Here is a 27712-nt window from a genome sequence, read left to right on the forward strand (position 1 = left end):
AGTAACAAAATAACCTAGCTTTCTTGATCATTCGTCACTCATGACCTTATCAAGAATTTCATTCTAAAGTGATATGACAAGTCATGACTTAATTTTCGTGTGAGTTCATGTTTCGCCTCGAGGCCTTGTTCTTTCAATTTGGCTGTTTTTAGCAGTGTAACCATGACCAATAATTCGTTAATGACTACTGCATAAGTAAATTCGTCTTTTGCCTACTCGTCCACTCATCACATGGTCTACCTTCATCTAGTCTAATGCAATTCCGTCTATCAACATTTCGTCTAACAACCATTTGGTCCAAAAATCACTTCGACTAATCACCAGTTAATCTATGACCATTTCGTTTCATAGCCAGTTAGTCTAATACCCATTTTCTTTTCATTCATTCCGCCAAATTAACACTTTTAAATGCAATAAGACCAAATCATGGTACATGTATATAGACTAAATGGCTATTGGACCAACTGGTTATTAGACGAAATGGCAATTTGACCCTGTGAGTAGTGGACAAACTGATGGTAGACCAGAAATTAATGGTAGTACACGGGTTGGAGATTGGACGAATTTGCATTAGACCAGTTGAAAATAAACCATTGTATACTGTACTTCAGTTATTGTTTTGTACTGTATTTGAGTTATATTTGTGCACATTGCAATATCATGTGTATGCGTTGTGAACCCGTGGATAAGTCACCATACTTTGGCCTACGAGGTCCGGTGTTCGAATCCAACTGCTGCACTTATTAAAAAATATATATACGTTTGCCACTCTAATATACACCCAGGTGCATGCGTAATTGTAGGAAGCAATTCCTCTGAACACTGAAAATGATATATGAAAAAGAAATAAGAATAATGATAACGATAAATTAGAATAAAATGACGAATGAAAAGTAGAAGAAAAAGAAGATGGTGAAACGGTGATGATAATGTTGATGATGCTCATGTTGATCATGTTTAAGACGACGATCGTTGGTTGATGGTGACGACAACAGGTATGATGATAATAATGATGGTGATTATGATGATAGTATGATGGGCGCAAGAGATACTAAAGGGGATGACTTTAACGTGATTTTTTCCTTTCTATTTTCATCCATTGCTGAAGATAATCACACAGCCAACATAGTCCCTCCAATCAAATCACAAACATCGAGCCTCATCAACCAAACAAAAGCTGCTATCGATCAACTCAAGAAGACACGTGATCGGCTCTTCAGCTCTGCCATTGGTCCGTCGAGTGACAGTCAGTGTATGATACCGAGTATGGACACGCCCCCATACACGTGTAGAGAGTTTATACAATGGAAGTGCCAGATGGTTCCAACATTTAGCACGTACGATCCAGTTAACAGGTAAAATTATTATTGGTTGATGGTAAAGAAGAGGTATAAAAAAAGAGAAGGGTTGATGAAAAGAGTATAGTCAATGAAAAGGGAAAACTATTGAAAATTTCATAAAATTAACAAGAAAGGAATACAACAGTGCAGAAGAAGGAGGAGATAATGGAGGAAGGGAAGAAGAAGAAGAAGAAAAAGAAGGAGGAGGAGGAGTAGAAAGAGGAGGAGGAGGGGAAGAAGAAGGAGAATGAAGGGAGAAGAAGAAGAAGAAGAAGAAGGAGGAGGAGGAGTAGAAAGAGGAGGAGGAGGGGAAGAAGGAGAATGAAGGGAGAAGAAGAAGAAGAAGAAGAAGGAGGAGGAGGAGTAGAAAGAGGAGGAGGAGGGGAAGAAGGAGAATGAAGGGAGAAGAAGAAGAAGAAGAAGAAGGAGGAGGAGGAGTAGAAAGAGGAGGAGGAGGGGAAGAAGGAGAATGAAGGGAGAAGAAGAAGAAGAAGGAGAAGAAGAAGAAAAAGGAAGAGGAAGAGGATTGAAAGAGTCCGGAAAGGAGATAATGAAAAACAATTTTAAGAAGAAGATGAAGAAAGACAGGCTGATGGGTGGAATTGGTTTAATATTTAACGATGGAAAAATATGTTACTAAAGTCACTACGAAGTCCTTAGCGAGTTCATTGGTCTCGAGGGTTTTAGTGATCAATTAGACATTTGCGCCGTATTTTATTCGGGAACTCAAGAGTCTGCCCACGTTCATAAATTCAACTGAAATCCGATTATAGCAGTAATCACTGAATGTGTTATTCCTACACGAAACATTTACGTCACTAATAAAACAAGAATAATTAATGAGAAATTTCATTGCAGAGTCACGTTATGTATATGGTTATACATGTATAGGAATAAACAAACATAAAGAAACTTTGAAGAAAATCCGAAACGAATGCCCCATATATGGCGTACAATATAGACATTATCGTATATTATCCCAAATGTACTAAAAACAAATAATAACTATGTAATATCTCGACCGTTAACGTTCTTATTTGTTGTCAATATCCATTCGAGGATAAGGGGCAGGAACTCAGAAGATTCAGATTCATCCTTTTCTCCTCTTCCACCTTTTTTATTGCTTGAAAATTCATGCGGTAGGGCGACTCATGACCCCCCCCCCCCCCCCCATGGCGCCACCCATGATTAAAGCAAATCAAGGAAACAAATAGTTACATTTATATGTAGCGATTCATACTTTGTATTTCTTAGCGCTTAACATGTAATTAGTGTAAACATGGTCATTGGATGGAGAGTAACAAACGTGAATAGTGCCTTGCCAAAGGACATAAATACCGGATGGGGATTCGAACCCACGACCCTTGGCTTCAGACTCAAATGACTGAACCACTACACCACGACACCTCCAAGAGACCACCCTTGTCATTTATCACGTTATTTTCTTTGTTTTCAGAGTTATTTCAGTTGATTGTAAAGGGATGTTTCGAGTCAATCAGGTCGATAGGGCGGAGTCCGAATTCGCACTATCACCGGACAACTTCAGACAACCGCCATTTTGGGAATACTTCGAAGGAGCGCAAAACATCTCCATGGAAACCGAATATGCCGACGTCGCCTGCAAAAATAAGCTGTGAGTTAACAAATAGATATAGAGAAGAAAAATTTGAAGAAAAAACAAAATGAAAGAGTTATACTAATAATTTTACCATGCTTCTACCATTACCTACACAGTGAAAACGGTTTATACAACCTAAACTGGGATATTTTACAATTGTTTTACATACACTTACAGTCATGTTTAATTGTTAATTGTATTTTTCGTTACAGGACAATCAGATAATTTTGAAATCTTAAACGAATGTTTAAGATATAAACAACAATGTTTAATTTTCTATATCAATTGCTTAAAAGTTGAACAATGTGGTTAAGTTTATATAATCAAACATTTTTCAACCTTTCTTTTAGCTTTCCGAATGAATTCCAAATAGTAAACATTGTACAAAAAATGTACATTTTGTTTTACTTTTGTTTTAATATCCTTCCTTATTGTAGCGCGCTCAGAGACTTCTGAAAGAGGTTTAGCGTTATTTAAGCAAGTATGATTATAATTTTTGTCAATGTATATTTCGATGTATTATGCTTTGGTTATTCAGATTTCAAGACGTTCACAATTACCACACGCAGTTCATCCCAAAACCCGGCGTTGATTGGCTCCAAGGAAGTGCACTTAGGACTATCCGCCTCAAAGAACCCCAGTGGAAACCGGTCTCTATCCTTACCATAGTTCTAGACTCAACTTCGAGGGCCCACTTTCACAGGAAGTGCGGACTGCCCAAGACTGCCGCCATGCTGCGAAAGTATTATGACGGTAGGTAATTCTTCAAGGTAGTAAGGTTTGTATTTATTTGATATTTCAAAATAATCTAGAAATTACAGTATTGTTCTGATTAAAATTAAGTTTTAAAAAATTAAAACGAGGAGGCAGATTGAACATAGCGTACGTCGAATTTCTAGATACTTGCGAGCGAACAGAAATGAGACACTTAATACTAACAAGTAATTCAAAAAATTGTTTCATATTATTTTACCAACTTCCCCTTCATTTCTTTCCTGTTTTTTCCGTAGTGATTTTTTTTTTTTTTTTTGGGGGGGGGGGGGGGGTGAGGAGTCAGGTGCTATCAACCTCCCCTCCCGCTCCCATGCATCTGTACGCCAATGATATGATGTGTATTTTGACTCTGATTAGGATCAAGTAAAAAAATATGAAAAGTAAGCCATAAAGTTAATAGTTGCATACGATATAAAAAATATGTTAGTTTAACATGGTTCTAACATATTAGGGATCCCCATTTTAATACCAACGAACATCTAAACGTAGTTATTATTCTACTTGCTTACAAGTTGTTTTTGCATTGATGTGTAAGTATAGCACATTCAACAAGTCGATTTGAAAAAACAAGTAGGTAAAAAGAAACAATATGCACAATTAGTGGAAAAGTGTTAAAATTCTCCAGGTATCGCACGATGACTCCAGTTGTTCCGGTATTATTAGTTTTTAGTGTACTGTAGTCACAAAAAATTTCGTGGCTGTGACTTAGCATAAACCTTTGCAAATGTTTACAAGATTTCGACGAGAGAAAGCGAAATGGTCATAAGGTTATCAAATATTCGTGCTTTGACGATGCGTTCCGCAGCTTAAATCAGAAATAAATTACAAAATGCCAAGATGTTTATGACAAAATAATTTTTACTCTTTGCCAAATAGTGCACCCCCATTACCACCGTAGTTTCTTTGATTAAGATTCCACCTCCTTGTTTATCTATGAATTTGATTGTGGTTATGGGCACGTTGTTATATGCTTTTACCTTAAAAAATGATTCAAATTACCTCTAATCATAATCTTTCTAATTATTGTGGATCTCAGTGATCTCTGAATTACTCCGTGTGTGAATAAAACTGTTAAAGAAAAAAAATTGGGGTGGGGTGAGCAAAAAATCGCCACTTAACGGTATAGTTAAGTTAGGGTTAGGATAGGGTATAAGTGTTAAATCAAGGCCTGAAATTAATAAATCCGTCAGTGTGTGGAATTTTACAGGGGAGCAATTGTCGCCGGAGAAATTGTCATGGAACCGGAATATATCCATTCAATTTTTTGCAGTCCCAAAGTTTCTGTTTATGGTAACTCCCGCAGGAACTCGGCAGGACAGCATTTTTTGCTGGTAAACGCAAAGCTGGTATATAACCAATTACCTAGGAAAGTTGTTTCATATTAGGGTCAAATGTCATTTTTTCTGTCTTGGAGGCTTTAGGGGTCCCAGAACGGATTTGAAAGTGGGGATGGGGAGGTTGCTGAGCCAAAATGGGGGAGGGGGGGGGGGGGGGGGTAGCTGTCCATTCCAAAAAAACCACACAATCCGGTGGTCATTTGGACTCCCTTGCCCATGATTTATCTTCCTTTTTTTAATTACGTTTTTTGTGCACTATTTTTTTTAAATTAGGAATGTCATTAGGCTTGTCCCATCAGTCATTCATGTTTAATCGGTTCAATGGAATCAGCAGTGCAACGGTTCTCAACCTGACCCCTCTCTTCACCGGACAACTTTATGAAAATGTAGATGCGGAGAAAGTCAGACAGAGAATGTGAGTTATATGATTTTTATTTATTTGATCTACTAGCAGTTGGTTCTTACCTCAGATACTCAGATCGTTTCTGTTTCTGTTTATGGTAACTCCCGTAGGAACTCGACAGGACAGCTTTTTGCTGGTAATAAACGCCAAGCTGGTATATAACCAATTACCTAGGAAACGTTTTACGTCTAGGTTAATCAGTCATAGTGGCTGACATTATAGACGACAGATATTACACTCGGGTCTTTTTTATCAAAGTGGAGACAATGGCAGAGTGGGGATTCGAACTCAAAACCTTGTGATTATGAGTCCAATGCTCTAACCACTGGACCACACGACTATATAATTTTCATCTTTTTATTTTTTTCTAAAAACAACTTTTTATGTTTGGTTGGATTCCCCTTTACTTCTCTCTCTCTCTCTCTCTTTTCCTTTTAGCTACGGAAAAGAGATATCAGAATGGATATGGCAGTATGCAGAGTCCAGAGGGTATCTAACAAGCTATGGTGTTGATAACGGTAGCGGTATGATGGGTACTCGAACACATTGTAAGGTATCCATGACAACCATTTATAACAATTTATCTGCAATCCGGATTAGCGCGTGTAAAATATCTGGAAGATATCATTTTAAGTGCGATTATTCAATGCACAGAAAAATATACATTTATCTACCCAACATATTTAAGGAGGAATCGAGGAGATTTCACATTATGATGTAGAAGGAGTTAAGATTTCACATAATGAAATTCAAAAGAAATATTTGAGATTGATAACTTTTCATGAACATTTTTTTTTCTTCAAAATGCATTGTGAAATTTGAATCTGACGATGATTGCAATTTGATATTAATAATTAAAAAAAAGTAATATTCAAAAGTTATTTAGTCATTCTCTTCCTCAACATAATAGTGTGATTGTTATGCCTTTATTGTAATGAGAAAGGTAAAATAAAAAAAATGTAATCATTTCAATGGGCATGATATATATTTAGACTACGAACAAAATGTTACGTCCTGGGTAAGGAACACTCTCTAAATGCTAAAGAGCTAATTTGGTCTCTTATCACACCCCTCTAAGATTGAGATGAGCTACCAGTCTTGATAGAATGAGATGTCAATCTTTCAAGAGTGAATTCTCACCTTTTTTGGAGTGAAAGTGTAAAAAAGATGCTCCAAAACTCCAAAAGTAAAAAAAAGTAAAAATACACTCTTGAAAGTTTGAAATCTCATTCCATCAGGACTAATCCGTCATCTCACTCTGAGAGGTGTTTGATTAGCTCTTTTGTATTTAGAGATGAGTATAAGAGAGGAAAACTTTGTGAAGTTTTAGCGGGAGCAGCTATCAATCTTTTGCTTGATTTTAGAGTCATTTCATAAGTTGGTTAGTTTTATGGGGTGATGTTCCTTATTTCATACTTTCATTTCTTTCTTTGCTATTATAACCCTGATTATGAAGACCCTTTATTTGACTATATGATCAATATTTTTCCTTTGCTTCCTTTTCTAGGCTTGTTTATACAGACCCCCTGTGCTGCCTCATATTGAGCATGGATGGAAACAGCGGGAGAATGAACGGGTAAGATTACAGTGGCGTAACGTGGGTCACGGCATGGGGGGCACCAGCACAAATTTTGAGTCCTTTAGTGGGCGTGCGAAGCGCGCTCAATTGCCAGTTATACTAACCCAATTAAGTACTGTGCCATTAAACGGATATGTTTCTCACTGATCAATAATGCGAGCGCAATGCGCGAACTGAATTTTTTTATATTCAGACCTAAAAAGGGATTTTATAAGCAAATTTGGTTAATCAAGATACTCTCACAAAACAAGGAGAGTGCGAGCTGAATTTTTTGTGTATACATGAACACCAAACAAGGACATTTTAAGGACTCTTGTAGGAATTCATGAAGAGCACACATATCTCACCATAGTCATAATGCGAGTGCCAAGCGCTTGCTGCATTTGTTAGAATTACATCTAAACACATGAAGCACTTCTTGTAGTCATGAACATGATATGTATCTCACTAATCAAAAATTGCAAGCGCGAGCTGAAAATTTTTGATATTCAGACCTGAAGAAGGGCAATCTAAGGCTTGTTTTTAGGACTTCACTGAAACCATACTTATTTCATCCGATTTTGATGAAATTTCCAGTGTTACGCTTTGATTTTTCTCTTTTTATTCAAACCAACTTTTTGTTAGGGTGGACTTGTCCTATAAATTAAAATTCCCATTTGTGGAAGACCAATTACCTTGGATATGGATTGTATTTTTCGGCAGGTTTCCTACACCTCTTTGTCAGGCTTGTGTGAAGGCAACCACATGATACATGAACATATTCTCAACTACACCAGGGACTTTTTACGTCATCCTCATCCTGCCAAGTGGGCTGCGCTGGACCTCAATGCGGGTCACAGGTATATTCTCTGAAATTTTTATATTCAGTTCGCAAACACCCTCTAAAGAAAAATCATAATAATGATTGTGATGATAATAATGATGACAATATTAAGAAGAAGTAGAAGAAGAAGAAGAAGAAATGGCATCAAATAAAGAAATACATGACTTGTATACATTTCATTTGTTATTGTTTGAATATGCTTGTATGAAAGTGTTTGTAATTAATAATAGCAATAATTGTTTGTAACAATGTCTTATGTTGTTAATAAAAAAAAAAAAAAATTCAAATTCAATCATTTTCAGGAGAGAGATGGAATCAGTCAACCAAGTCGACAATGAATTATCTAAAGTTCTACAGACGCTGCTTAATGAGGATAAAAATCTTGTGGTGGTATGACCGAAATCACATTGTATCAATATACAATGCATCCCACAAATAAAGGAAACCCATTTTCAGAGATAGATTTCACAATTATTAAAAATGTTTTTACAATAAATTTGATACTTATGGTAAGAGTGGAATGCCATTTTTAATTTGAGACCAACAGCTTAGCAATAAATTCACACATGGCAGATTACAATCAATAAATATTGAGGCACGTTATAAACAATTTGCACAGAAACTCATTTGTGAATCTGAATCCACTCTCGATCATTTCAGGGATCAGTGAGAGAAACTAATTAAAAAAAGAGGATAAAAAGAAGTGCTAATCAGCCAATCATCGCATAAGCACTGACGGTCGTCGTGTCATGAACCAGTCTTGTCCAATTTTTCTGTGCGACCTGATTTTAGCATTGAAATTTCGTCTCATGTTAGGTATCAGAATAGAGAGGAATAATTGAATTGTATGATGATGTAAATGAAGTATCGTTATCCATTTGTATTTAAATAAAATATACATGAGAATCCCTGTTTCCTTTTTCTGGGATGCACTGTATACATGTATGCAGTTTGCATTTCTAGTACCAGTTAAAAGAACTTAGCCTGTACTTTGACCTTTGGTTTAATTTAAACAATCGTCTGTAGTTGTGATTCAACTATGGAAAGCCATATGCAATCTCCATAATAGATGATCAATATCACATTTGGCACTCAAAGCATTATCAACCACAATGAAATGATAAATTCAATAGATTTCTTCACCATTATTGTAATTATGATATAACTGGGAAAGATCCCAGTACTTGATAATGGTGAATCATCAGATGGTACTTGATAATGGGAATGGTGAATCAGATGGTACTTGATAATGGGAATAGAGAATCAGATGGTACTTGATAATGGGAATAGTGAATCAGGTGGTACTTGATAATGGGAATAGTGAATCAGATGGTACTTGATAATGGGAATAGAGAATCAGATGGTACTTGATAATGGGAATAGTGAATCAGGTGGTACTTGATAATGGGAATAGTGAATCAGGTGGTACTTGATAATGGGAATAGAGAATCAGGTGATACTTGGAAATGGGAATAGTGAATCGGGTGGTACTTGATAATGGGAATAGTGAATCAGGTGGTACTTGATAATAGGAATAGTGAATCAGGTGGTACTTGATAATGGGAATAGTGAATCAGATGGTACTTGATAATGGGAATAGAGAATCAGATGGTACTTGATAATGGGAATAGTGAATCAGGTGGTACTTGATAATGGGAATAGTGAATCGGGTGGTACTTGATAATGGGAATAATGAATCAGGTGATACTTGGAAATGGGAATAGTGAATCGGGTGGTACTTTATAACAGGGAAATTGGTACTTTATGGCATACTTTTATAATGGGAAATTCAGTATTGCACCTAAAATCTCTCAATTTGTTTCCATTTCAGTTTTTGCTTGGTGATCACGGCAAGCCCTTCCAGAAAGACCCATCTCATATTGGAAGTCATTATGAGACACTCCTCCCTTTCTTGTCGGTTACCATGCCAACATGGATGCTACATCAGAGACCCGACGTCTTTCATAACCTTGCCATCAACCAGCAAAGATATATTGTAAGTTAATTTTACTTTGGTCCATCTTTCATAGTATACGCAATCGTGATATGTTCTCATATTGTGTCAAGGATAGAAAATTGATTTAAGAATTTTGAAAACAGTAAAATGCTTGACAATACTATTAAAAAGAGGAAATTTTTACATTTAAATATATCTGTACGTTTTGACTTACAAATTTTGTGAACATAAGTTTTTCTAATTTCTAACACAGAGCGCCAATCCATCTTTGTCTTTAGGTGTTTTATAAGTTGCTCTCAAATATATTTGGCTTGTGATCTTGATTAACTGCAACTTTTCTAATACACCACCAGGTTATGAGGGGGGCATGGAATTAACAATGTATCTGAGTTTTCCATTACAGAGTTCAGATTGAAACATTCCCTAACCATCCGCTCCTCCCCTCCCTTCTTGCCCCTATCCCCTTAAAAAAAGATGTCTACTTTATCTTTCTCTAGGCTCACGCAGACCTGCACACCAGCATGAAATCCCTCTTCCATTTCCCAAACATTGAGGGGGTAAAAGGTGCTAAAGGAGAGAAAGCAGTGAATATATTTCAGAGCGAGATTCCGGTCGAGAGAGGTTGCGAGCAGGCCAATATCCCGATATGGAGCTGTGTGTGCGGAACCATGAAGGTGAGATCATAGCAGTGTTTCATGGAATAGTGATTTTCAAGGACCACAGTTTTAAGCTACTGAAATAAAATGCATGCTTTTGATTGGATCAGACCATTAGTCAGTGAAATCACAGACTACTTACTTTGTGAATCACTCATACATTATCTTCAGGGTCATTTCTCTCCAAAGAATGACTGGTGATCCATTCTTGTAAATGGTATACACGAAACTGTTCATTGACGATGGTTTAGCGCATGAAAAGGATCACCAGTCGTTCTTGAAGTTGCTCTTAGCTTATGAACAGCTTTATGAAACAACCACCTGGGGGCCATTTCATAAAGCTGTTGTTAAGTTAAGAGCAACTTTAAGAATGACTGGTGAACGTTTCTTACGAGTTGAACCATCGCCAATGAACATTTTGGTGTAAACCATTCACCAAGCTGTTCGTAAGTTAAGAGCGACTTTAGGAACGACTGGTGATCCCTTCTTGTGGTAAATGGTATATTCATTAGCGATGGTTAAGCGCATAAAAAAGGTTCACCATTCGTTCTTGATGTTGCTCTTATCTTACGAACAGCTTTATGAAACACTCACCAGGTGGGTGTTTCATAAAGCTGTTCGTAAGATAAGAGCAACTTTAAGAACGACTGATGATCCTTTCTTTTGGTAAATGGTACACCATTGGCGATGGTTTAGCGCATAAAAAAGGTTCACCATTCGTTCTTGATGTTGCTTTTATCTTACGAACAGCTTTATGAAACACCCACCAGGTGTGTTATGGATGCTGTTAAGGATTTTAATTGCTTGTTTGCATATTCAAACGAAAGCACCATTGGGTACCAAGCATAGAGCAGAGTGTTTAGCAGACATTCAAGTTCAAGGTTCTAATGGTAGAAGGCACCTTGGCAAAGTAACAATAATGGAGAATCCTCAACAAACAATGCTCTTGTATTCAGATGTTTTATACAATGTATTCTTAGATCCTGCTTATATATCCATCTTCAAATTGTTCTCACTGTTCTTGTTGTCGACAGAAACTTCCAGCCAAAGAATGTAATCATTTTCACCAAGAATTGGCAGAGCTTGGAGTAGCACATATAAATAGTCTTCATAGTCAGGTAAGTGGCTGCTTCACATAGCAGACAAGTTGGGGGTATAATGGCCAGGGGGGGCCACTTACATTGACGAGTGGATACCATGCGCGACCAAAAAACATGTAAAAAGGATGTCTTTTTCAAGATAAGGCACGTTACGTAGGTAACGTAATAAGGGTGTCAAAAATACTAAAATAATGACAAAAGGGTATCTATTTTCGCTAGGAAAGATACATGTTTAGGGTCAAATTTGCGAGGGTGTAAAAAATTAAGACTAAAATATTTTATAAAGGATGTACTTTTTGCCCCAAGAGTCAACTTGATTGGTCAAATCCGAAAGATGCAATTATCATTACAGGTTTCATAGAGCTATTTGGTAAAGTTACGCATGATTTTACGCACGACTGAAACATGATCTTTGGTCTTAAAGTCAGCTACATAGCATATATCATGTACAACAAGAGAGGTCACCAGGCGTGCGTAAATTCTTTCGTAACTTCTGAACAGCTCTACGAAACTACCACCTGGCGAGTGTTTCATCAACATTCATGTCTGATGAGTTGTCAGATCTGACAACTTTCCTTGATTGTGATTGACCGAGGGGCGTTGTTTCTATGGTAACTGTCAGATAAAGCAATACTTGTCGGATAAAACGTCTGACAAATCCTTTCATGAAACTCTACCCTGATGTGTCTGGTATTAAAAATAAAATAATATAGGATTTGTATAGCGCACGTATCCACCTGGCTAGGTGCTCAATGTGCTCTTATATAACTCCGGCTAAGCTAGTAGTGAAACCTGCATCGAATATAGCATATTGAAATTCTTAATTTTTCAATTTTTCACACTGTTTTAATGTTTTAAATATATTTCTGGCCAAAGAAGGCAGGGAATAGGTTTGTGGAGAGTAGGAGGATTTGGTTGAGGATGCACTGAATAGGGCAAAGTGAAGGGAGGTGAGAGGGGGGGATCTCTGCTAGGTACATGTAAATCCTGCCACCCCCATAGAAAAGGGATGAAACCAGATTTAAAACTTTGGATTCACTACTACTTCTACTTTCTCTTGTCTTACCGTTAGAGTCAGTTGAGTAAGGCAGACCCTAGTCTCTCTCTCAGACCCACATCGTGTATGGATCTTAGTTTCAAGAGGCTGCTTCATGTTTTCATCAACGAAAATGAAAATAAGCCGCTCAACTCGACCCACCGGCGGAGCTATCACATGACTTTCCAGACCATTGAACTGGATACAATCTGGGATCTAGTCGTTGACAATCATTACAATATAAAACAGGTGAGAAATAACCGGGGTAAATCTGTGAAGCACGTAGAGACGTGGTTCTGATGTATTAAGAGCTATAAAAAAGCTTAGGCCCAGAGTTTATGCTCTCTGACATAAGGACGACTCAAATGACAAAGCACAACTGAGAATTCCCCGTCATGATAAATTGGTTGATCAAATCAGCAGTTTCATCCTAGACTCTGGAATAATGACAAACTTGTAATTTTTCGTCTGCTCTGAAACTGCTGCACTGGTTCACCAATTTTTTACAAAGCCCCCCCAGCTGTCCTTTGTCATTTGACAGGCATTTTCAATATATTTACCGTGTTTTTAACCCTCCATACATCGCGGAGCAAAAACTCCCTAAAACATAAGATCGTACAGTACAGTATTTTTTTTAAAAACAATTTATTGCTTTTCTCGTGTAGAATCAATCAAATAAATCAGCTGAACAATCACTCCCAAAGCTTGCAATATGGAGCCATAAGTTGACTTTAAAGTATGAATATAGCTTCTTATACTATTAACCAAATTGGAGCTAAATTGTTAAATTATCACTAATTGATGTAAGTCAAAATTTCCAAGCACTACAATTGCAATATTTACTATTGCAAAAATTTATGACCGTGCTCAGGCACAGGGCACAGTTATCTTCCCCTTGAGGCTCTAGAAACAACCAAATCTCTTATTGCTGTCCATATGTGATGACCTACATGTACCCTCAAAACCAACAATAAGTTGCTGGGGGAGATTCTGTCAATACAATGTAGCTAACACAAAATGTTCGTATTGAAAAGGTAGAATATACTTAATTAGCTAATTTGAAAGTGTAATTCTTGTTTATATTGTCAAAATTTAAGACTGTAAAGTTGAATAACAGCTGAAATACAAGTTTCCTTTGACACCATGTGCACATCTCATACTTGAGTGAACCCCCGAGCTTCAAACCTTCTTTCCGCCTTGTTCTTTGGAGCTCTCAGTGAATTTCATCAATCAAATTCTTTTATGGGCTATTGTTGATCAATTTTGACAAGTATCATTTTAAACCTTAGGATGTGCTTTTTCAAGCTCAATACAAATCTCAAAATTTGTTTTCAGTGACTTATTGTTGGTTTGGGAGTGACAGGAGACATATCTTTAGACTATTGGCTGATTCTTTTCAACTCATTGTATAGTTAATATTATCACCCTTTTGCAGGTCAAGCAGAACTATTGACTGATTCTTCAACCAATGGTATAGTTTATATTATCGCCCTTTTGCAGGTGAAACAAGTGAGTCTGTACCAGAGATTTGACGTGTGCTGGGACAAACGAGTTCCTCTACCGTTCTGCGTTTGTGATCTTAGCAAGAAAGCAGAAGACTTCATCTGAGCTCAGACCTTGCCCAACGTATCACTATGACCTGCGATTCTCCCAGATCCATCTTCAAAGGCATACGAACCAGAAATCTTAATAATAGCACCACCTCAAGTAGTCAACTACATGCATCTCCTATATGACTTGGTTCACTTCCCACAATGCAACATTCTCAACAATGTAGGCTTATTATATAGGCCCAGTTTAATGAACTTCCATATACGGACAAAGACTTCCATCCCATTTCTCAAATAATCATCAAAACAATAAGTCTCTTATTTCAAGCAATATATAACAATCTCACAGATTCTAAATTAATGCTCTGTAAAACGGACAGAGGTTTATTGTTACTCGTGTGCAATTTCTTTAAAGGCCAAGTCCACCAAAACAAGTTTGAAAATAACAGAAAATCATGCAAGCATAGCATTAAAAAAAAATCACATTTGACAGTAAAATAGGAAAGTTATGGCATTTTTAATGCAACTTATTTTCACATAGACTTATAAACGTGAACATGTACTGTATATGTAATGTAATTTAATGTAACAATGTAATATACATCACAGTAGGAATGCAAATGAGGAAGCGGAAAATCACTATTTATTTTGTATTTATTAAATGTTATATCAAACATTTAAAGTTTGTAGATGCTAAAGAAGCTCTTTACAAAAACACATAACTTTTCAAGTCCCATGAGGAATAGACTGACCATGTTATGCAAATAATTGGTGGAAATTAAGTTGAAGTGTTTCATGTGATGTAAGGAAATAGTGTGAGACATAATTGTGTGTGATATCATTAGCCCCTTCATTTGCATAATGTCCATGATATGCAAGCCACTATTTTTTTTTGAAATAAAAAAAACTTTTAAATGCTCTAACTTTCTTATTTTTTAGGTATATCCACTTTTTATATTTTCACTGCTATGCTTGTTTAATTTTCTTAATTCAACCAAATGTTTGCTGGCATAGACTTGAGCTTTAATAAAGTGTATATATAAATTGATATACATAATGTAAATTGAAAACGTCAGTATAAGATACTTTATACATATATATAATTACTGATATTAAAGACCTTAAATACAAATACTGTTTTGTTGCATGATTCTTGGATAAACCACAATATCGCAGCCATACTGGAGAAACCTGAATCCAGGAGGGTGTTTCACACAGATTTAAGTTGCACTTAAACGCCTGGTTGCGTGCGTTATAAAAGGCATGACTGCATTGGTCAGATCATGCCAAGAGGACTAGGTATTGATCAATAAGATTGGGTGTTGCATATCATGTGAGGATTGGTAATGAAAAGCTTCTTCGAGGATTCCTGTAGGAAACACACTGCTCTGACGGTTGACAAGGTACCCAAAGCCCCTGCACATATCTTCAGTAAATTGCCAAATCGTCCACTGCCAACTACTCGTCCACTCACAACATGGTCTACCTTCATTTAGTCTAATGCCATTCCGTCCATCAACATTTTGTCTAACAACCATTTGGTCCAATAACAATATGGCCCAATCATCACTCCATCTAATCACCAGTTCATCTATGACCATTTCGTCTCAACCAGCTGGTCAAATATCCATTCTGTTTTCATTCATTTTGCCCAATTAACATTAACCAATTAGACCAAATGGTACATGGACTAAATGGCTATTGGACAAACTGGTTATAGACGAAGTGGGGACTAGGCTATGTTGACAGTGGACGAACTGATGGTATACCAAATAATAGTAGACGAGTTGGTAATTGGACGAAATGGCATTAGACACATAAAAAATAAACCGTATTTTCTTACAAGGATCAATCCATTTCCATCACACGTTAGGATCGATACATTCCCTGGGCTCCTCTCATGTTTTTTTAGGTCTCTTAGTTATATGATATGTAGGTCTCATTTGCTGGAGCTTTCTTTTCCTTGATTCCTTCTTCAAGAGTTGCTTCTTCATTTTCCTCAGAGCGGCTTTCTCAGGATCAGCCACGGCCTAAAAAAACAACATGCAGAAGAGATACTGTATAAGAGAATAGAATAATATTGGGTATTTCTGCAATATGGGACCAGCCACAATAAAACCAACAATATACAAATAATGCACGTAAGCGTGTGCATAACAGGGCCAAATCATGATCGACGTGCGATAAGAGCCAATGGATATACCGCAACGAGGTCTGTCAATGCGGGTAGCAAAATTAGTCACTTGTAAGTCACATGCAAGGCTTGCATTGAGTGATGTGACAGGGCCTTTATGGAATAATCTTAATTGTCAGAGTACCCTGTTTTCTTGCTATTTTTCAAAATGGCTACAAAATGGCTAATTGGTTTTAGTATATTGAACAATGCTGTACTCCTTCCCATGTGATTTCTTTTGTTATCAATGAAGATAATATTTGACATGCCACCTCTAAACCAACGATAAGTTACCCAAAATGAATGCTGAGATATTTTCAAGCTTAATAAAGCACATCGTAAGCTTCACGCACGTATCTCACACGCAGTTGCCTGCAGAAAAGTTTTGAATATGCTCAAAACTTTGTTGCGGGTAAGTTGCGAGCAACTGGTGTGCAGCGCGGTTGGTAAGGCCATGCAACATCATTAGATCGTTATTGGCGAAGGTTCAAGTCTCACATTTTTTGTTCACCAAAAAGTGAGGAGAGACTGAATAAATACAATTCAAGATTAATGTAGTCTGATTCAGAGCCTTCAAAACAAATTTCTAGCCTAGCTAAGGCACAGAAAAAAACAAGTAGCCCAGCCAAAGGAGGAGAGATAATGAAAAAAAAAACCACCTTTTTACTAGGCAGAAGCGGCCCCAATTTTGTTTTATCTTTGGAAAGGAAAGATTTTACAATGAGCAGTAAATAAGCGCTTGGTTCCGCAAAATCGTAAAGAGCCTTAAAACGGACATATTGAAGCTTTCGACACGCACTCATGAGAGTAAAATCGCATTCGGTTTTATCATATATTGTTTCGTTCTAGCATTCTAGTCATTCAGTAGATTTTCATCCGATGAGTGAATGTTGAAAAGCTTCAGTATGTCCGTTTTTAAGGCTACTATACAATAAGCAATAACCTTACCTCTAGAGCTCTCTTTCTCTTCCTGGCCAACCTGGTTTCATTGGAATCACGTTGGACTGACGCATAGACTTCTGAGAATACATCTAATCCAACTAGGCTCTTCAACAGTTCCAGGACCTCCTGACATAGCGTCTTCAGTTCAGGATCTAATTGGATAAAAGGGAATTCGCTCAACACGATTTCTGACACATGTAAAAAATATGTCTTGCACATTTTTACCTTAAGACCAATGTGTGTGCCAAATTTGTTTTCATGAGAATTGGTCATAAACTGAAAAATTAGGTTCAGGCAAAATATTTCCCTAATTTTTGATATAATATACCATTACCATGGCAACACAATTGCAAACACATGCGAAAAATGTGTCTTGTACATCTTTACCCCAAGACCAATGTGTGTTCAAAATTTCATGAGATTTGGTTAAAAATTGAGGAAGTACTGGTAGTTTGAAGCGGACTGACGGACTGAGGACTGATTCCTGGGGGGTATAATAAAAGCAAGTTAGGAGGGTGGGGGAGATACAAGAGGAAATAAGCTATGAAAAAAACAAAACAAAACACATGATTGTTTTCCTGAAATAGTGACAAATGATAATTATCAGAAATAAAGAAAATGAGAAATGACATACATTTTCTCCTTTTCTTTTTCTAATAATACATATGAATTATATAGCATCTTTTCTACTGGTCTGCCTGTTAACTTACCAGCTTGGGCTGACCGGTCATTGACCTCTCGACCCACAACATGAAGCATGCTGGGAAGGTAACACTGAAGTGAACTTTGACCTAGGTCTAACGCCATTGCAGCCATCCACTTGATTACCGATTTCCTCTTTAGGGTGACCTGCATAGAACAAATACAAAATGGAATTTACAAAAAAATCATTAATTTCTTAATTTAGGACAAAGCGATACCTGGATGACAAAAATGTAAGTTTCCATGTACATGTACATGTAGATAACGCTTAGCAAACACACACTAAACACTGCCAACGTATTTCCTCTGATGTACAGTTTTGTTTTATTGAATTTTTCAGGATTTTCTCTGACTTTTCTTGTTGGATTTTTTTTTGTATTTTTTTTTTGGGGGGGGGAGTGAGATTATGTGGATTTCATGTTCTTCCTAAATTCTATGATGTTTATGTTTTTCAATTTTTTTGTACCACAAAAAACTGAGACTCTTTTTTTATTTACCTTTGGAGTCTTTGCAACCTCAGTAGCTGCTATCCTGCTCATCCTCTTAACAAGCAATGACATACTCAGCTCTTCTGTCGATTCTTGTCTCTTCTCTTCTTCCGCTTCTTCGTCTTCATCTTCTATCTGTTCTACACTATCCTCAGGCTTCAATCTCCTCACCACTTTGGAAATGAAGATGAGGTTCTTGATCACCTGAAAATTACAACAGCACATGAATATCCATCAAGACACGTCGGCTTTCATCCGAACCGTTGCATCATTCGAATTTGGTCAGAATATAAATTTTGAGATCTTTTCGGAAAACGAAAGTACAATTCCTACTCTATATACATGTATGGTTGCATTTCTAGGTAGCAATTTCTATTAGTATATGAGATATGGTAGATTTTCAAGGCAATACCATACAAGTTTTTGAGAAAATGAGCAAATCCCATGGGAAACATGTCCTGTACCAAAGGTCACAACAGCTACATGCACTTGATATGGAAATACATGGTAACAAACCGTTGTATCCGCATGCATTGACTTTGCAAATAAAAGAGCGATACGATTTGCTGATCGCGCATATTGAATCAGCATTGTTTATTCCCTAAACCTTCTTTGTACAGGGTAAATCTAATTCAAAATTGCTCAAACAAAAATTACAAGCATGTAATGCTTTTGTGATATTTTCTCTGATTCTTGGTTCTGTGTAAAAATAAAGATATCGATGTTAAGCAACTGTCTCAGTCTTTCCTACCACATAGTTTTCTAGCAATGAAGAAAAAAGCGGCTAGGGAAATACATATACATGTACACTCGACAATCCCAAAATAGTTCTTGCCGAGTCATTTTGAAAAGTGAAAAATTAAGACAAGTCAACAAAGATCATTTTACCTGTTCTGCCAACTCCTTGGTGACCATGCTTGAATTAAGCTGCTTACAGAACTTATCCGCCAATCCCAGCATCCTTTGCACCAGGTTACCATGGAGATAATCCATCCTCTTGCAGTCGTCTGCTTTGAGATCACCTTCTCCTCCTCCATCTCCAGCAATCGTCATCCCCTTCTTTTTCTTTTTCTTCTTCTGATGCCGCTCAGATGAAGGGGTGACGGGTGCAGCTTCGGACGTATTTTTGCCCGTTACTATGGCAACCAGATGATGCGGTTGCCAGGCAGCAAAGAGTTCTCCGAAGAGTCTGGCAGCCATTAGTCTAACCCAGGAGTGAGGGTGCAGGAGATGCGATTCCAGAGATTCTAAAAAAATACAAAAACAAAGGGTGAGAAAAAATGTATGTAAGTGATCTAAAGGAAGGCTTCAATGTCTTCTGTACAGCAGATAAGAAAGATATACCCCCTTACTCCCATTAGCTCTCCTTCCTTCCCTTCCCTTCCCCCCCCCCCTCCCCTCCTCCTCCCTCCTCCTCTTCCTACTCCTCAAAATTCTGCATAGACCAAACAATGGAGCAATCATCGGGAAGGTCAAACACATGAAACCATGCTTGAACCAATATCTGTGGACCTCACAGGGCATAATTACAGACTTTTGAGTGCTTTCCTAGGTCTCACTTACCCCACATAGATGTGATCGTTTCAGGTTGGTCTTTAAAGGTAGCAAGTCGACATTGTTTGGTGATTTTACACAGAGCCGACATGATATGAAACATGAGATGGTCCTGAGCTTTCACCTCATTCTCCTCTCCTAGTTCCTCCTAAAAATCACATCAAATTTAATGGAATTCATATCAAATTAAAATGAATTGAATGAAATAAATCAAATTGATTGGAAATCAAATCATAACAAAATGAATTGAATGAAAACATATCAAATGGAAATCAAACTGAATGGAATCAAATCAAATTGAATGGAATTCAAATCACATTAACATGAATAGAATTAAATCAATTCAAATGGAAATCAAATCACAATAAAATGAATTGATTGATATCAAATCAAATGGAAATCAAATTTAATGGAAATCAAATCTTATTGAATGGAATTCAAATCACATTAAAGTGAATTGAATTAAATCAAATCAAATGGAAATCAAATTTAATGGAATGAAATCAAATCAATCCCATTGAATTGAATAAAGTGAAATTAAATTAAATCAAATTGAATCAAATCAAAATCAAATGGAATTGAATGATATCAAAATAAATTAAATTAAATCAAAATAAAGTTAATTAAATCAAATCAAGCTGAAAGAAACAAATTCAAATCACATCAAATGAAATCAAAATTAACTGAATGGAATTAAATCAAATTAAATAAAATTGATGAAATAAAATCAATTGAAATCATATCAAATGGCATCTGATGGAAACAAATCCAATCTAATCAAAACTTGACTAATATTACTCCATATGAAAAACATGAATTGGGATATAAAGATTCAAGCCATCAGAGAAGACCAGAGCTATTCTATCTTCTTATCAAAGTAAATCAATTGAATTAAAATTAGTTCTAGACATTTGATGGGATACCAAGCTAATTTTGCTGATTTCCAAACAATAACCCAATGTCTTCCAGAATCCTTTGCAACATTTTTAAATCAATCCGTAAACACTTGGGTGGTCACTTTATTTGTTTCTGTACGAAATCATGACAAAATTGATACCACAAGTGGAATTTATCTTTGATGAAATGGGCCCTACATCTAATCTAGTAATAATAATCATAATAATAATAATAATAGCTGGATTTATATAGCGCTTTTTGCCTGAGGATACAAAGCGCTTGCTATTATTACCCCGGCTTTAGCTCGAGCTGCATGTACCAACACCGGCGCTCAGTGCATGCAAGGAATTAATCCTGCCGGGTACCCATTCACCTCACCTGGGTTGAGTGCAGCACAGTGTGGATGAATTTCTTGCTGGAGGAAAACACGCCATGGCTAGGATTCAAACCCACGACCCTCTGTTTCAAAGGCGAGAGTCAGAACCACTAGACCACGACGCGCTCACAATGTGATCTACTTACCTCTATCAAATTTTCTGGTTTGATAATATCCGTGATGACGGGTAGTATCTCCGAAAGACGTCGACTGAAATTTTCTTTCTCCGCATCCACAAATATAGCCATCAGCTGAGCCGCTAATCTCTTATGAGAGGGTTTGATATCTTTCAACCAGTGCAGGGTTATGCCAAACAACTCGTCACGCTTCTCCAGGCTTAACTGTTTTGAGATTTAAAATTGAATCAATAAATGCTAAAGAAACGACTCGAACTAAATCAAATGAGTGAGTTTTGTTTATTGTAAATAGTATAATTACAAAGTAATGCATGTTGATATGTGTTGGTGTATAAGATTTCATAATTCCATTGTCAATTTTTCAACTGTCTCACTTTCATTAAAATCTAATTACACTAAACCCTAAGGCTTATATTCTGAACTGTGGTTTAACTTACACCATGTTCTAGATGAAACTCTGTGCTAAAATTATGGGAAGCCAAATATGTCAAAATTTGTTCACATGGTATGTTTCTTATGTTTAGTGTGCTCATTCCTAATTCTTTAATGAAGACAATTATCTTATTTATCCTTCCCAGACAGTTGATAATGATTTGAGAGTCAAATGAGCTGATACTATGAACCTATACTGTTAGAGATTTATAAATAAATAATATAGGATTTATATAGAGCACGTATTCACCTTGTTAGGTGCTCAAGGCACTCCTATATTACTAAGCTAGTCTACCGATTTCGGTGCTCACAGCTTATGTCACAATTGGCTATCCATAGTTAAACTACAATTTTATACCAGAGTTTAAATTAAACCAAATTTCAGAATATGGCCTAAAAGTCTAGGTAAGTGGGGCTAATTCATTTGGAAGAATGCATAATATTATGTGGCCCACACGGAATGTACACTTGCAAATCATGCACTATACATGTATGTACCGTATTAAAAAAATTGCAGTCAAGCATTCACTGACCTTCTCAAGCAGACTGACAATTGCCAGTGCATTGAGTCTTCTAAGATTAGCCGAGTCGTCATTCACAAGCCTCGTTGCCATGGGGATATAGAACAATCCAGCATGCTCGACAAGAAGTTTCTGCATAATAAAATGAAAAATATCCTGATGAACAATCGTTTTTCTTTTATCCTCAAAAGTAAGGTATTTCCAGCATTAAAATGCATTTAAATAGAGTGTGTTACATGTATGTATGTCAAAGGATAAGAATAAACTTATTCATTTATAAAAGCTTTCATAGGATTATCCAAGTCCGGGGGAGGAGCAGGATGTTTCACAAAGGTTTAAACACAACTCAAAGTCGCACTTGAATGTCGACGCGTATATGATATGCAACGCACAATCTTATTGATCAATACGCAGTAGTGCGCGTCCTCTTGGCATGATCGGACCAATGCGGTCATGCCTTTTATACCACACGCAACTAGGTATTTAAGTGCGACTCTAAGTCATCTTTGTGAAACACCCCCTAGATCTAGACGTGTGTGATTTATTTTTCACCGCTGCACCCTTCTGTTGAAAGCAGGGTGCAAACAAGATATAAGCCAAATACATCCAGGGTCCAGTTTCAAAAATAAAAACAAACGCATAATCTCTATGACAAATTTCCTACCAGCCAATCAGATCAAAGGATTTCAGTAGCTTTTAAAGGTCAAGTCCACCCCACAAAAATGTTTATTTGAATAAATAGAGAAAAATCAAACTAGCAAAATGCTGAAAATTTCATCAAAATCGAATGTAAAATAAGAAAGTTATGACATTTCAAAGTTTTGCTTATTTTTCACAAAACAGTGATATGCACAACTCAAATGTGACAATCGATGATGTCCATCTCTCACCATTTCATTTGTTTTTTATTGTTTGTATTATACAATATTTCATTTTTTATAGATTTGACAATAAGGACCAACTTGACTGAATCATATAGTATTACACAATGCCCATTCCACATGTTCAGGGAGGAATTAATCATTGTTTCACTTGACAATGATGAGAAAAATAGGATATTCCCTATTTTATATAATAAAATACAAAAGAAATAGTGTGTGGATGACGTCATCAGTCTCCTCATTTGCATACCCACAAGGATGTGCATATAACTGTTTTGTGAAATCAAGCAAAACTTTAAAATGTCATAACTTTCTTATTTAACATCCAATTTTGATGAAATTTTCAGTGTTATGCTTGTTGGATTTTTCTCTTTTTATGCAAATCAATTTTTTATTGGGGTGGACTTGTCCTTTAACTGTTATTGCAAATTTGTTACTATGACTAGTCTTATGAAATATATCCCTGGGCCCAGTTGCATTTAAATACCATTATGGTAACTTTGCCATCCAACGGTAACTTGTATGGAATCCTTGATTCTGATTGGCTCTTGATCAGCGTTACCATGGCAGTTACCATTGGATGGCAAAATTACCATAAAAGCACTTTTTATGCAACGGGGCCCTGATCTACACTATGTTACCTCCATGGGCCTTACATATATACAAAGGTTGCTCAAATTCTTTATTTTTTAATTAATTCATGGTATATCCTGGCTCATATGTTGATATAATTCATGAAACACTTCACTATCTTTATGTAATAACTTTCTATATTTGCTCAATTGATACATTTACATTCCTCTCCTACATGTATAACCATCATCATTATTACCAATAATTAACATATGGGAACGTCACCTCCGTTTTCAAAATTCATAGCTGCAATTCCTTGTATTTCTGAGAAATTATATCAGACTCGAATTAGAACCACCTCATATAAATAATAATCTAAACACATGATCTCAAACCAATGTGAAAATGTTCCCTCTTGATGAAAATTTGTTAAAAATGCATAATTTCTATAACAAACTAAATCAACCAATCAGATGAAAGGATTTTAGTAGCTTTTAACTGTTAATGAAAACTTGTGTCATTAAGACTACCCTACCTGGGGGAAGGATGAGAAGATGGTCGCTAACATCTCTAAGGCAGACTCTCTTCCAGACTCTACACTGAAACTCAACTGCTTCACATAGAACTCGAGATGGCGCTTTAACTTCTTGCCAAGAGGGTAGTCTAGTAAAAACTGATGCATCACCTGTGGACGATATATTTAGTAATAATAAAATAAAATAACTGGATTTATAAAGCTCCTTTTGCCTGAGTATGCAAAGCACTGCTGCTATTACCCCAGCTTTAGCTGTGCTGCCATACAGGCGCCCAAGCATTCAAAGAATTTCTTCTCACTGGGTACCCATTCACATCGCCCGAGTTGAGTGAAGCAAAATGTGGGTAAATTTTTTGCTGAAGGAAAACACGCCATGGCTTGGAATCGGACCCACATCCCTCAGATTGAAAGATGAATCATAAAGCGCTATAAAAATATCTATTATAATTATTATTATAACCACTAGACCACGACAATGATATTTGAGTAAAAGAAGCAATAGTACATTGTAGCAATATGCTGTAAATAATGGTAATTTGGGCAATAGGTTAGATGAGAATGAGACTAATCACGTGTGACACTCGATTCGCAATCAATAGATTGGATGAGAATAAGACTAAGTAGGTAGTGCAGACCTTACACTTAAAGGCAGGGGCAATAACACAAATATATTTGAATGTTAATAAGAAAAATTCATATTTGATCCCTGATCTAAATGATAAACCTACCTGTCTGCATTGTAATCTGACAGCATTAGATTGTTGTGTGACGGAGAGGTCAGAGATTTTACCCATGATGCTATGGATTTCAGGAGCTACGAGCTTCCGGGTCATAATGGCCTGTAGGAAAAGAAAAATCCATACATTGTAATAATGCTGATAGTAATAATTATGAGGCGCTGATTATCTAGCTGCCTGTTCAATGGCGCACTATATATTACCCCAGATTTAGCTCCAGCTGCTAAAGGCGCTTGGTGCATTCAAGGAATAATCCTGCCGGGTACCCATTTACCTCACCTGGGTCGAGTGCAGCACAATGTGGGTAAATTTCTTGCTGAAGGAAAACACACCATGGCTAGGAATCAAACCCATGTCCCTCAGATTGAAAGATGAGAGTCGTAACCACTAGACCATGACGTGACGCCCCCCCCCCCCCCTCCCAGATAAGAAAATATACATACATGGAGTGGCAATTCCACAAATCAAACACCTCAAGTTAAATGGACAGATGCTGCAATGAACTTCCATAGATAGAATACACCAGTGATCACTGAAGCTTTAAGCTGGGGTGAGAACACTTGTGCACCTCGGACACGAATATTTCTTGATATTATCAATAACTATTAAATGAAAATGAAACCTGTAAAAGAAGAAAGCCTGTGTTAAAACAGAAAAATCAAAGAAACAGATCAACAAAAGTTTGAGAAAAATTGAATATATAATGAGAAAGTTATGAGCATTTGAAGTTTAGATCAGTATCATAATGAAGACCCACCAGTTGGCAATGTGACAAAGATGTGTGATGTCACTTGTGAACAAATTTCCCATTACTTTTCTTTATATTTGACTTAAACTGCCTCTTTTATCACATCTACATGTATCAGTAGATCATGTATTATTTCTTTAAGAGGGCATGTAGTATCGATTTTTAAAGAATACATCATGGATAAAGAGTTTGTATCACTATAAGAGCAAAAAAGGACATTTTAGGGGAATTTTATAGTCCCTCACAGGGAAAGTTGCTCACATGTGACATCACACATCTTTGTCGCATTGCCAATAGAAGGATCTCCATAGCATTAGTGATCGCAATAATCAAATGCTCATAAATTTCTCAAACTTTCTTTCATCTTATTCTTTGATTTTTCTCTTTCCACACAAGCCCACTTGTTCCAAAGGTTTCATTCCCCTTTAATTATATTTATCATTATTAGTATCAGATGACAAACTACATGTAGCATATAGTTTGGCACTAGGCATGTCATCACAATGAAATCATTATGACACCAAAGTATAAACAATTAAATTTATATCAATTAATCAAAATTCTAATAACTTGTTTCAATCTCTGACAGATTTTTCTCAAACTTTCAGCAGTATTTTTATTATTTTGTATGCTATTTTACTAACAAACTTGTTTTAAAGGGTGAAATTCCCCTTTAAAGGAGAATGAAACTCTTGGAGCAAGTTAGCTTTTGTGAAAGCAGAAAAATCAAAAAATAAGATCAACAAAAGTTTGAGTAAAATAGGACTAGCAATAAAAGAGTTATGAGCATTTGAATGTCGAGATCACTAATGCTATGGAGATCCTCCTATTGGCAATGCGACCAAGATCCATACCTGCCAACCTTTGATAATAAAAAATCAGTATCAAAGCCACGAGGGCCCTGAACGGGTCGCGCGCGAGATGGTTTCCCCCTCCCATGGTAGGGACTCTGCATTTTCTGCATGTAAAATTAGCATTTCTCTACCCCTTTTAAAGCAAATTTACCCTATTTACCATACCACAGGATGACCTACATGTAACGTTAGTCTACTTATATGTAATATAATATCATTTGTCAATTAAACATTACATGTAAAACAAAGGTCTTGAAGATATCACGTTTGTGACAAAAAATACACCCAGTTTCATTCAGGTGTGATTTGTTTTCATTGAAATCTATATAGACTTAGGAATAATTTAATTTTTTAATAAATTGTGATGCCCTCTATTGTTGGAAAGTTTCTGGAAAGATTCTCTTTTTAATCAGAAAAAAAATAATTTCAAGAATACAATTGAGTTTTGGGCCAAGGGATATTTTGTATCATTAATTCAGATTCAAGTTGGCCTACTGTATTAAAAACTGAGTGCAAAAAAATCTAACATTTATTTATCATTTATATCAAGTCTATCATATGCATCAAAATAAGCCAAACATTGTCATCTTATTCATGTTTATATTTCACCACACAGGAGTAGTGACTGAGGACAAGGTTATATCATAAACTTTATTAGATAAGTGCTTGTTGGCATAAGAAAGCAGATTTTCAGCCATGACAAAAACGGAGCCGAAGCTTACGGCGGCATACGCCCGACCCGCAACCACCACTGCACTTGCGGTGCGCCGGTGAGACTGGGAGGCTGAGGCGCAGCAACTCGGGCGCCGGGAGTTTAGGCAAGCGAAGCAAGTAGATTTGGCGTTCAGCTCCGATGGCTCAACTTGACTCGAAAGTTGATAATTTCCTTTCTTTCTCACAAATTTGACAATTATTCGAAAAAATAAAGTACAGATCAATTTCAACATTGCGTAGGGATAGATCTAACTTGAGTAACTGCAGCAGAGCCT

General features: G+C 36.6%; 2 protein-coding genes across 2 annotated transcripts in view; one reads left to right on the top strand and one right to left on the bottom strand.

Annotated features, from left to right (window-relative positions):
- The first annotated feature begins 1111 nt into the window (after positions 1–1111).
- Positions 1112–15303, top strand: LOC129282428 (uncharacterized). Its single transcript, XM_054918327.2, has 13 exons — positions 1112–1355; positions 2797–2973; positions 3497–3711; positions 5343–5484; positions 5911–6025; positions 6980–7048; positions 7754–7890; positions 8177–8264; positions 9706–9870; positions 10329–10505; positions 11522–11605; positions 12660–12872; positions 14124–15303. Exons 1-13 carry the CDS (start codon positions 1255–1257, stop codon positions 14229–14231), a joined length of 1791 nt encoding a protein of 596 aa, XP_054774302.2. The 5' UTR covers positions 1112–1254; the 3' UTR covers positions 14232–15303.
- The window catches only part of LOC129283329 (small subunit processome component 20 homolog), a 78514-nt gene continuing 65325 nt past the window's right edge, over positions 14524–27712 (bottom strand). The window contains exons 47-56 of the mRNA XM_064114026.1: positions 25113–25223; positions 24385–24534; positions 22408–22527; positions 21452–21646; positions 20042–20180; positions 19367–19725; positions 18488–18682; positions 17999–18137; positions 17295–17440; positions 14524–16203 (exon numbers count right to left, since the gene is read on the bottom strand). Coding sequence (XP_063970096.1) covers positions 16072–16203; positions 17295–17440; positions 17999–18137; positions 18488–18682; positions 19367–19725; positions 20042–20180; positions 21452–21646; positions 22408–22527; positions 24385–24534; positions 25113–25223 — 1686 coding nt within the window. The 3' untranslated portion in view covers positions 14524–16071. The remainder of the gene's footprint in view (positions 16204–17294; positions 17441–17998; positions 18138–18487; positions 18683–19366; positions 19726–20041; positions 20181–21451; positions 21647–22407; positions 22528–24384; positions 24535–25112; positions 25224–27712) is intronic.

This window comes from Lytechinus pictus, chromosome 19 (assembly GCF_037042905.1).
Source record: "Lytechinus pictus isolate F3 Inbred chromosome 19, Lp3.0, whole genome shotgun sequence".
Lineage (NCBI taxonomy): Eukaryota > Metazoa > Echinodermata > Echinoidea > Temnopleuroida > Toxopneustidae > Lytechinus > Lytechinus pictus.